This window comes from Alosa sapidissima, chromosome 15 (assembly GCF_018492685.1).
Source record: "Alosa sapidissima isolate fAloSap1 chromosome 15, fAloSap1.pri, whole genome shotgun sequence".
Taxonomy (NCBI): domain Eukaryota; kingdom Metazoa; phylum Chordata; class Actinopteri; order Clupeiformes; family Clupeidae; genus Alosa; species Alosa sapidissima.
In genome coordinates this window covers 28,933,178-28,945,677 of record NC_055971.1, presented here as the reverse complement: position 1 = coordinate 28,945,677, position 12,500 = coordinate 28,933,178, and the positions used below count along the sequence as shown (strand labels likewise).

Below are 12,500 nucleotides of genomic sequence, written 5' to 3'. Positions count from 1 at the left end.
GAAATGGAGGGGCAACCAAAGCGAGTGCATTAAAGTCAGTGGCCATAAGTCTCAGGCCATCCACTTCATACACACTGAAACAAGGGGGAGCCGTCTTAACCATCCGCCCATCTCTTCACACTAGAGGAAGCAGGTTAATATTAAATGGCGTCACAGTCTTTTATGCTGCCCTGTGTTGGCGGAATTGAGGGGGTGAGGGGGAGTTGGGGAGCGAGAAAGAGAGCGAGAGAGCGAGAGAGAGAGAGAGAGAGAGAAAGAAAAAAAAAGCTTGATTAATTATGGATGCACACAATCCATTATTGAACAGTGTCACTTCTTCGTCTTTATGGTTGAGCTCATGAAAAATTATGTCAATTATGAATTTCCCTTTAGGTTGTTAAGCGCTGAAGTGGAGGCGCTCAGACAAGTAAGACAAGCGTAACCCTTCGCCTGCCATGCGGCGGGGGCCACTCCCGGGTGGGCCGCGGGGGGCTCGCGCCGCTAATCAAGGTGATGCGCTGTATTAGCACCTCTGTAGCTCCGCTGCTAGAGCGCAGCGCTAACAACCTCCAAGTCATGGGTTCAATACCCAAGGACAGCGCGTGCTGATGATGATGGGTGGACTGTACTGTATGCCTAATGCAATGCCTGTTAGAAACACATCAACAGCATGGCGCCGTGGGCTCATGTTCTGAAGAAATAGGACTGGGATCTCGACTTGCGTCTCATGTTGGCCAGTCAGGAGCTCTGACAATGAAGACACTGAGGGAGGAAGGGAGACGAGGAGGCCCCGAGGTGTGCAGAAGGTCAAAGTGCCAGACGTACTGTACCTCACCTCCCTTGGGCTAGTGGAGCCAAGTAGACCTCATGTTACATTCCCAAAAATGTAAACAAGGATTGCATTCAGAACTGGGTTCTTGCCTGCAGGAACTGTTGAGTCAGTAATCAGGATCAGCAACCGGTTCCATACCAGAGCCATGCCAGAACCACACCAGAACCGGACCAGATGTGGCCCGTATGAACTGCTATCTGTGTGTGTCCTCGATCAGTCCCCTGTTTAGCTGTGTGTAGAGGCGTGTTTTGAACTTAATCCTTTAAGACTTGCCGCTCTGTAACGGCCCATTTACCCTTCCGGTTTTAAGTCTGTGTCTTTAAGCAGTCTCCACTTTGATGTGATGCACTAGTTTTCATGCGTCACATTTACCGCCTGCAGGATCATTCCACTGACATCTTTTGATGTTAGGAAATTTGTTGAAACCCTGCAGTAGACCTCTATTTGATGTTCATTTAGAAAAGGCACTCGTAACTCCAAGCAGATTTTTCTGAAAATGTCCCTTATAAATTAGCTTATAAATTAGTTTTTTTTTTTCATGTGTTTGTGGCATTGGAGACTTTGTATTCCTGTAGTGACCTTTAGAATAGCGTGCCCTATTTCCCTGAGGCAGAAGAAACAAAAATGGCTCCTGCATTGTTGTTGTTGTTGTTGTCACTGTTGCTTTGCCTCCCTACACTTCCCCGCGCCACACAAGCACAGGACCTGACAGTAACCGTGCCTCCCCCCCCCCCCCCCCCCCCCCCATGTTGGTCCCCTCTGTCTGATCGGCCAGTTCTGAGCCCCTTATCAGCGCCAGCAACCTTGTGCGTCTGGTCCGGCCGCGCCACCTCTCGTTAGTGCGGCTGCGACCGCGATGATGAACAAGCCGCGCTGCTCTGGCAACGGGAAAACGTTTGCCACGACTGAGTGAGCGCCAGCGAGCGAGCGATCATCGGACAATTATGGGGAATATTTCAGCCTGCCCGTTGTTGGCTTTGCGCATTTCGCAGATCATTTGAGCTGATGCCATCATGACACTGGGGCACTGCGTTTCTCACAGCTGACGCTCGGCAATTGCATGTGTGTGTGTATGTGTGTGTGCACATATATGCATGAGTGTGTGTGTGTGTGTGTGTGTGTGTGTGTGTGTGTGTGTGTGCGTGCGTTTGTGTGTGTGTATTTGTGTGCTTACTGCAAGATGCATTGGAATGATGACACTGTTAATATGAATGTTATTGAAGCTTTATAAAGAGACCAAATAAATTGTAGCCAACTCAGGCTCCTCTGTAGGGAAATTGGTGCGATTTCTGTCCAGAGGAATTACTGGAAATGAGACGTAATGTCTACAAAGTGGCCTTAAAGCACACACACTCAAGTGTCTAAGACCGAGCCTGTGAAATGCCATATGCTACCCAAATACAGATATTTGGCTTCTTCTAAGGACCTGAGTGGTCGACAGCTTGCTTCTACCATATGCTTGTTTATAATTGTTTGTCTGTCTGTTAGCATATGTGTTTGTGTTCTATGTGAGTGTCTGTGTGCACGAGCCAGTGCATCTATTTGTGTGTGTGTGTGTGTGTGTGCATACACTGCATGAGCGCAAATTCATACCCGCACATACATTTGCGTGTGTGTATGTGTGTGTATTTCAAATTTGTGTGAGTGTGTGCGTTCACGCGCATGTGTGTGTGTGTGTGTGTATGTGTGTGTGTAATGCCTGTGTGTCTTCAGCATCGAAGCCGATGGAGCAGAGAGAGAGAGAGGGTGGAAACCACTGCGATTTGAAACCTTGTTAGAAATTTATGAAGTGCTAAAATGTTTTATCCCTGGGGAGGACATTGCCAGCTGTCACTGGTAAGCCCTTTGCTGCCTGGCAGCGAGCGCCCGGGCCCAAGCCTGAGCAGGAGAGTGGGGCTGGGGCTGGGGCTGAGACAGAGACGGAGACAGAGACAGGGAAGGAAACGCGATGGCGCTCAGGGCCACTAAACGGCCCAAACCTTAGGTGTTACACTAAACACCACCAAATGAATAACACAAATCAACACCCTTGCTTCTCTCTCTCTCTCTCCCTTCCTCTCTCCCTCTCTTTCTCTCTGTCGCTCTCTGTTAATCTCTCTTTCCCTCTCTGTCTCTCTCTGTCTCTACAGGCCTTTTCCATCCTCTATCTATCTATCTATCTATCTATCTATCTATCTATGATGAAATGATGAAAGCCTGTACTGTAAAGCAAACAACCATGACAGTGTGTTGCTATGAAGAGATGCAAAAGCTAAGTGTGTCCCATATGCCAGGACATAAGAAAGGTTGCTCACTGTCTTCATGGGACCCTGCTGCTTGGCTCACTGAAACTGCTCTAATTCCTTATAATGGCGTGCAACTGTGGCTAATAATTTCTCTAGACAAATATCCTTCTGTTAGACATTAGATAAGTTGTTTGCACTTCCAAATTTTTTCAAGCCAATTCAAATCTACTATGATTAAAATGCAATTATATCTAATCTATGTATCTTCCCTCTCCCTCCCTCTCTCCCATTCCCTCTCTCTCTCTCTCTTTCTGTCTCTCTCCCTCCCTCTCTCCCTCTCTTTCTGTCTCTCTCCCTCCCTCCTTTCCTCTCTCTCTCTCTCTTATCTTCCACTCTCTTTTTGCAGTTTTCAGCGAAGATCTACATTCCAGCGTATATTTTGTCAATGCATCTCTGCAAGAGATAGTGTTTGCCAGCACCACAGGGACGCTGGTTCCCTGTCCAGCTGCGGCCGTGTCTCCGGCCACGCTGCGCTGGTACCCTCGCCACCGGGGAGGAGATCTACAACGTCCCAGGGATCCGCCACGTGCACCAGAATGGCACCCTCCAGATCTTCAACTTCCTGCCCTCCGGCTTCAGCAAGCTCATCCACGACAACACATACTATTGCACTGCGGAGAACCCCTCAGGGAAAATCAGGAGCCAAGATGTTCACATTAAAGCCGGTGAGTGACTCACTGGAACTCCTAACAGTATGGAATGACCACATACATTACAGTGTTAGTTATTCAACTGGATTTCTCTCAAAGTACAAACATCCCCCATATATATATCTCAAAGTACAAACATCCTCTCAAATGACAAATCTTATACAGTATACTGTACATGCATATAAACATGTATTATGACTAATATATATTTGCAAATGTATATTTATTACAGTCGCTTTGGTGCGTTTCTCAGATCAGAATGAAAATTCTCATAACTAATAGTTCAACCTCCTCCAACATTTAGTAATTTGTGCACATCATAGTAGCAATTTATCCTTCCTCTGAACAAATTGCAAATGCTTTTGGACATGTATCAGTTGCTTTCGTACAATTTTCTGCTGTTTTATAACATTATCATTTGCTGATGTCATGTCAGTCAAAATTAACTATACTTATGAATGCTGAATAGTCATTCCCAATAAAACTAATAGTCTTCATTTCATTGCTTGAGTCATTACATACAGAATTGTTAAACTAGTTATCACATTCTGTCACAATGCTGTAGAATTGCAAAGAGCCTATACAGTAAAAATGTGAAACGTACGTATTCAGTGTCTTGTACTCACTTACTCCCCTAACTACAGCAATGTGTAACTTTACTGTAGTTTTCAAATGGCTGTACAAGTAGTGTATAGTGCTGTCTTGAGCATTGAGTTCAGGTAGTTTCACAGACTTTTTTTTGCATTGGAAAAACACTGAGAGAATAAACTGTCATAATGAAAACATGACAAAACCATTTGACTATCTTGTTCATAAAGGATAGTGTCAAGACTTCTCATTTTGATGACACTGGCAGTTTTATTGACATGAAGACTTGCTTTTGAGGAATGGACTATCCATTTTGAGCACGTGACATGCTTTTGCAGTTTGCACTAATTGTTTTGAGAAATGCACTACTGTAACTGCTGTGCAAATGTTAATAGTGATGTGAGAAAAGCACCAAAGCGACTGAGAAAAACTGTAACAAATATAAACATTACTGTAATGCCAAAACCACTGGGTTGATGCCATTCCTCCTAACCAGCACTGATGAGTGATACCATGACTATTACTCTAAAACAATGCTCTGCATGTACTCCTTTTCCTGCATGAAGGAGCATGTGTTCTCTGAAACACTCTTTGTGTCCCAGTAGGGATGCAGGTAGCAATGAGGCCTTGAGCCACACAACCCTACAGGGAGCAACCCAAGCTCCAAGCACTGTGGAGACAAACCTCCACAGAATCAGCATCACTAATTGTTAAGGAAGGCTCATGCATTTTTGTTAGTATTATTTTATTTTATTACTTTATGTTGACTGCATGCCCACAGTCCTGCTCCACATTAAGAGGTAGGCAGAACCGTTCGTTAGGGGATTAAAAGGTTGTGGTCAGTTCTTCCGTGGGGATAAGACAAAGCCTCTGCAGACCCCTCCTGGTCCTTAAGAGCAGTGGAGTGCTGAGCGCCTGCTGGTGATTAAGGCTAACCAAGGACATGAATACAGGAAACCGCATGTGACTGTACATCCACAACGCAGCACCAACTGCCAGCTCCGCAATCATTCATGAACCCAGACCTTGGGATGCGCTTCTGAATGCTCTGCACTGGGCTAGATTTCCCCCCTGTATCCCCCTGTATTTGATTAAGCCATCATTGGTGTGTGTGTGTGTGTGTGTGTGTGTGCGTGTGTGCGTGCGTGCGTGCGTGCGTGCGTGCGTGCGTGTGTGTGTGTGTGTGTGATTAGTAAATGCACATTTTCACACTATTGATCAATAACATGTGGAGACATAGAACTGTCTTACACATTAACGGGACATTTTCCCTTGATGCTTTGGGAAGGGGAGATACCTATGCTGTTAGGTGCTAGGCATCATTTAATGAAACATAAATGTGACCATGCACGTTCCCATAACTCAACTCAGTTAAATGTGGGTAATGTTGAGTGTGCTTATTTTTGGAATGAATGGTTTTCCCTGCAGCATACTCCTTCAGAAGACCCAAAGAGATTTCCAGTACGTTGCAAATATACATTGTTTCCCCACAATTTGTGTCCAGTACACTGCAAAAAATCCTAGAATTCAAAATCTAAGTGAGATAAATAAGCTTAAATCAAGTGAATATGTACTTATTTTTTTCTAATATTTGCTTATTATAAGACATTTTTGCACTTGATTTAATTTTTTTTTGCCTTATACTAAGTGAAAATCTTCTTGTTCTATTGGCAAATCTTGCCAGATAATTATGCTTATTTAAAGTAGTACTGTATTTTTCACAAAACAAGAAACTTTCACTTGCAAGATTTGCCAACAGTACAATTAGATTTTCACTTATAACAAGGTCAAAACGGTGGAAAAAAAGTGCAAAAATGTCTTGTTATAAGCAAATATTAGAAAAATAAGTACATATTCCCTTGATTTAAGCTTATTTATCTCAGCCTCCATGGACGGTGTCCAACTTGTCATCCAGGAAGAGGTCTCTCATTCTCTCTTTCTCTCCAGTATGTCCTGAGCTCACTGAGTCGCTGCCTGTCTGTCTTCTGTCCCTTTGCCCCCCCCCCTCTGTTTCGGCCACAGTATTCCGGGAACCGTATACGGTGCGCGTGGAGGATCAGAAAGCCATGCGCGGCAGCGTAGCGGTCTTCAAGTGCATTATCCCTACCTTCGTGGAGGCCTACGTCTCGGTCGTCTCCTGGGAGAAGGACACCAACACCCTCGGCTCAGGTATGCCCGTGTCTTAAGTGCTCTGTGTGTAACACGTGAGGGAACTGGGTGGATTTGGGTTTCCTATGTGCTGGGGTAGAAGTAGTGAGTTATAACGCAGCTTATGCATCGAGATTGCTCACCTCTTCGATGTATTCAGAGATTTGCTGAGAAAATTGGTTATTTTGGTTTTCCACATTTTTTGTACATGAAAAGGAGGATTTGTTACTCTAGACCTTTTTCTTTTCTTCATCATGGTATAATTCACCATGAGTATTTCAATATAAGGACTTTGGTTCTAGTGTTGTAACTGGTGAGGAGGCAAAATGGCCGACCCAAATAAAGCAGTGGTTTGGTGTGATCTGGAGAAAGCACTCTTGCCTTCACAGATTCATTTTGGTGTCATAGTTGCCCAATGACCACTTCATTGAGCATGCAGACATTCATAGCCAGATTCAGCAGCTTACATGTTCACCCTTTACTAGGCAACTGGACACTGGGGTGGTTGTTGTTTGATCTGTTACTCTTACGGAGGGATGGCATTAAATCATGGTGCCCACAATCCTGCACCCCCACCCACCCCCCATCCCCCATCCCCAAATGACCGCTTCGCCCTCCTCTGGCTCAAAGTGGCCCGTCGGCTCCCCGTATCGACCCTGGTCCAGCGTGATTGCGGCCGCTGAGTGCACTGGTTGATCACTTACATGTTAAATGGACGGGCCGACTCTTCGATTGCCTCCTCCCCTCCGGGTGGTGTGGGGTTGTTTTTGTTTTTTATTTGGGGCAGTTAAAACGCTCATCAGGCGGGACATGGGGGATGAGGATGGGGTTGGGGGAGGGGTGGCGTTAAGGGGTGAGGGGGGGGGGGGGGGTGAGCTGGGGGTTGGAACAGGATTGTTAGTAGGCCAGGATTGTTCACATATGCTCACATATGTTCAGCCATTTTGATTAAATGTGTCTAAACACAAAAAGATTTAAAGGGTTTAAGCCAGGATTTGATTAGATGTGTCGAAATACAAAAGATTTCTGCTTTAAGCCAGGGATTTCAGGATACGAGCCCAAGTGCATTGCTGGCCTCGATATCGCCAGCCCCTTTTCAATGCCTGCCTTATGATGTCGGCGACATGTCGCCTGCCGTGTCCAAAAGATGCATGCAGAGATTCATATCAGCGGAGGGACACTGCTGCAGAGCCATGGCTGCTGAAATGTTTCTATTTCGCTTTAAAAAAATCAATATGGCCCCTGATCAATAAACATCAACAGTCATGATTGGATACCATAATAGGGTTGTCATGGAAACACTCTTTTCTGGTCTTTTCTCTTGTTTTGAGTCGGTCTGGCTGACTGGCAAACAGAAAAATTGAACTATCGTTTTTTTTTGTTTTTTTTAACAACAACAACCAAACACACCCCTGTCAGAATTTAGAAGTTAGATATGTTGAGATTTCAGATGTGTCTGTGATCTCACACATGTGTGATGTGTTATGTTAGCAGGCTTCCTGTGTGTGTGTGTGTGTGTGTGTGTGTGTGTGTGTGTGTGTGTGTGTGTGTGTGTGTGTGTGTGTGTGTGTGTGTGTGTGGATCAGAGCTGCGATTGTGTATGCTGTGGGATCATGTGGCCCATTGTTTCTGCGCTTGGCGCAATGAACAGGAAGGAGCGAGTGCAACCTGTCAAAGCCTTCAGTGCAGCCTGGCCTCTCACCACTCCACTGTAAATATTTAATGAGTGCGTGGTTCAGAATGCACTTTACCTTGTCATAGAGAGGAATGGTGCACCACCCTTTTTTTTTCTGACCATGTCTTGTGAGGGTTGTGTGTGTGTGTGTGTGTGGCTGTGGCTCTATATGTATGTTACCTTTGCTATTAGCTATCAAAATGAACATCGGAGAAAATGGACTTTATTTTTGTCTTCACCATTTTGAATCTTGAGTAGTTCGGTGAACCAGTGGTCCACGCAGGAAGCCTCTCCTACTGTACTTGTCAGCACCAGGCAGAACCATTTGCCGAATTACTGCATATTTAAAACCGAAAAGGTTCCGCTAAAAGGCTCGAGCTAGCAAGGTGTCTCCCGGAGGAGCAAACCCTTTGTCTCTAAAAGTGTTGTTTGAGGGAATTCGCCCCCCCCCCCCCTTTGAGTGATTTGTGAAAGAAAAAGATGGCCTGAAAAAGCTACAGACAAACACCATCTCAGAGGACAGGAGGAAAAAGCCCATCTTGACGCACTAATGAATGTTTTATCTTTCCTTTCTTTTAGCCCCTGCACTGTACACACACACACACACACACACACACACACATACACACAAACACAGTCACACACACACACACACACACACACACACACACACACACACACACACACACACACACACACACACACACACACACACAGACAGACAGACAGAAAAAAAATCTTTCCTATGCATCAAAACTCGACTCACTGAGGTCAAGACTCCCAACATATGCCCAGGACGTTATGAGGTCAGGAGATACGTAGATACAGTATAGTGCGTCCGTTATAATTGCCCTGGACAGATGGTAAGGTCAAGTAGAGCCACTTCCTTAAAACCAACAACAACTGGCTCAGGCCTTTGATGAGGTACATCATTGCATACTAATTTTAGGCCAGTCAGATTTGCCCTTTCACATCAACTACTGTAACATTGAGTGTACTTGGTGAAAAGGTTTGAAGAAACTGTATGCATGTTTTGTTTCAAGTCTTTGGGGAAGGTTGCATACTATTAAGAGATAGTTGTAGGTGAAAATAGCTTGCTTAGCAAATGAAGAAGCAAAATGTCAATGTCTGCAATGATTCAGGTCAACCTTGAACATGTAGCCCACAAATTAGCATCACACTGTATCAATGCTGTAATAATATATTTTCAAACATATACAAATAAAGTAGCTACATTTCTGACCTTGAAATGAAATAGTCATCATTCAAGGATTTCTACAGTATTTTTATTTTTATTTTGGTTTATTTTAGGCATTTTGTTTTTTTGTTTTTATTTCATCAATCGTCCCCAATCAAATGTCCTTACTGCCCCTGGCCAGCGTGCCAGTCTGCCAGGCTAACACATGCACTCAGTGTGGGCAGACAGTGGATCAGTGGCAGCGGCCATCTAACACTGACGATTTCCTGGCAAATCACAGAGAAGATGAAATGCGTGATTACATAGTGCAGGCTTGTCTTAATTAACCAACTGTGATTGAAAATTTAATTACAATATGAATTACCTCTCAAAATAAGGACTGCTTAGTAGTCATTTGAAGCGGAGGCCTTGCTTTCAATTTGAATGAGAGGGGCCATGGCACAACAGGAAGGGAACATGGACACACACACACTTAAACGCACACACACACACACACACACACACACACACACACACACACACACACACACATACACACACACACATACACACACACACACACACACACACACACACACATGCATGCACATACACACACACACACACACACACACACATACACACACACACACACACACACACACACATGCATGCACATACACAAAGCCCCCCTTTAATGTTGCCACTAACTTACCATTACCCCGTCATGCATTTTAAAATGTTCCTACGCGTTCCTTTTTTGAAAAAAAAAAAAAAAAGCAGGAGGCCGAGTGTGCGTCTCTCTCTCGCTCTCTCTCTCTGCTCTCTCTCTCTCTCTTCCCTCTCTTCGTCTCCCTGCTTTTGATAAACAATTGCTGGCGTTAATAGAGAGATGAAAGGCTGATGCATGTGTATGTGTGTGTGTGTGTGTGTGTGTGTGTGTGTGTGTGTGTGTGTGTGTGATGAAAGGCTGATGCAGGTGAGTGGGCTTCACTGAGAGCCAGGGTGCCAGCGCCCAGCCGTGCCAGGGAGAAGAAACGCTCGCTTGTGCACCCATAGTGTGTGTTTGTGTGTGTGTGTGTGTGTATGTGTGTGTGTGTGTGTGCGCGCGTGTGTGGTGTTGAATGGTGCATAGGGCCGAATAGGGAAGAGAGGATGATAGTGGTGAAGGTCTTTCTTTTATTTCTCTCTTTTCCGTTTTTCTCTTGTCTTTATCCTCCCTCTCTCTCTCTCTCTCTCTCTCTCTCTCTATCTCCTCTCTCTCTCTCTCTCTCTCTCTCTCTCTCTCTATCTATCTCCTCTCTTTGTATGGTCCCATATAGCCTTTGTCTGTTTGCTTGCACATACAATTTGCTGTTTTTCATGTGCTTGCTTTGGCGGTGAACGTGGCAATCGCCAAGGTTACTGTACGCTCAGGCTTAGAAGGAGGAGTAACTGCATGACAATGACCCTTTTGGTTTTTAGTGACCATTTGGCGTTGTGGTTCTCGGCAATGGTGACACCAGGAGGATGCTATCCTGATTCCGGAGAAAGACATTACAGACTCTTGCTCCACCAATCCTCTGTCTGGGTCCACACAGATCATTGATTGATGTCATTTTGAATTACAGTATTACAGTCTAGGCGGCCATGTTAGTCCCGCTATCATTTAGCCTGCTCTTCAAGAATGATGCTGTCACAGCCTCTGAAAATATTTGACCTCATACATAGCTCCTGCAACATGTGCAAAATGCATTCCCATCACCGTGCACAATATAGTATGCTGTGGCACATTTAGACATTTTACTGTAATATAAGCAGAGTGGCACCTATAATCTATAATCATAAGCATTGTGCATTGGTATCTCCCCTGTGCGGTTAGCTGTGCGTCTGGCTGCATGCGTTGGTCTCTCCCCTGTGCAGTTAGCTGTGCATCATACGTTGGTCTCTCCCCTGTGCAATTAGCTGTGCATCATGCGTTGGTCTCTCCCCTGTGCAGTTAGCTGTGCATCTGGCTGTGTGCGTTGGTCTCCAGGCTGGAGAGGACGTCTGGCTGCATGCGTTGGTGCGTTGGTGTTGGACGACTTAATCAGGATCTCCTGATCTCCGCCTAGGGCCCTCAGGGAGCTGTGGGGGTTAATTAGTGCTGTGGGAATCAGCCAACGAGTGTGTGAGTGCGTTTGGCTATGCATATGTGTGTTTGTCTGTGTGTGTGTGTGTGTGTGTGTGTGTGTGTGTGTGTGTGTGTGTGTGTGTGTGTGTGTGGACACCTGTGGGGGATCTTTTGCCAATGCATCCCCAGAGAGATGCACTGATTAGTCTGATTTTGGCACTGGTCAGGTCCAAATCTGGCACATATGTGTGGTTGTGTGCTCTGTGTAGTGTGTGTGGTTGTGTACTCTGTCTAGTGTGTGTATTTGTGTCCTGTGTCTAGTGTGTGTGGTTGTGTACTCTGTCTAGTGTGTGTGGTTGTGTGCTGTGTCTAGAGTGTGTGGTTGTGTGCTGTGTCTATAGTGTGTGTATTTGTGTGCTGTCTACTGTGTGTGGTTGTGTGCTGTCTAGTGTGTGTGATTGTGTGCTGTGTCTAGTGTGTGTGTGGTTGTGTGGTTGTGTGTGTGTGTGTGGTTGTGTGTGTGTGTGTGTGTGTGTGTGTGTGGAGAGTGGATGATAGAACACAGTAGAACGTGTTTGTTCTCTGTCCCTTTTTGAGAACACGACAGAGTAGAACGTGTTTGTTCTCTGTCCCTTTTGGGGCTGCAAATGATTTGCAGTCATGAACATATTTTTATTTAAATGGATTTTTTTCATCATTATACTGTATATTTGTTGTTCTCTCTCTCTCTCTCTCTCTCTCTCTCTCTCTCTCTCTCTGTCTCTCTGTCTTGTTGCCTGTGCTATCTTTTGCCCCAAAACTGCTCAATTCAGCAATACTCATTTGAATGGTCCGTGTAGAGGAATTATAATAGGTTATATTTTCTATTCATAGCAGTGACCTCATCACAATCTCCCCCTCTCAAGCCATGCTTAGGTACATTCGGTTTTAAATACATGCCACTGCATTAGGCCCATAAACCAATTTCCCAAATGATTACCGGTAGGTTAGTATACACGTACTGTACACTTGCACTCACTGAGCATACTACTTTATAGCATACAACTACAGATACCACAGGGTCTTAGTATGTTA

The 12,500-nt window shown here is 45.0% G+C and overlaps 1 protein-coding gene across 1 annotated transcript in view; it reads left to right on the top strand.

Annotated features, from left to right (window-relative positions):
* dscamb (Down syndrome cell adhesion molecule b) overlaps positions 1-12,500 on the top strand; it is a 146,232-nt gene that overhangs the window by 19,327 nt on the left and 114,405 nt on the right. The window contains 3 exon segments of the mRNA XM_042063114.1: positions 3,443-3,576; positions 3,578-3,761; positions 6,357-6,503. Coding sequence (XP_041919048.1) covers positions 3,443-3,576; positions 3,578-3,761; positions 6,357-6,503 — 465 coding nt within the window.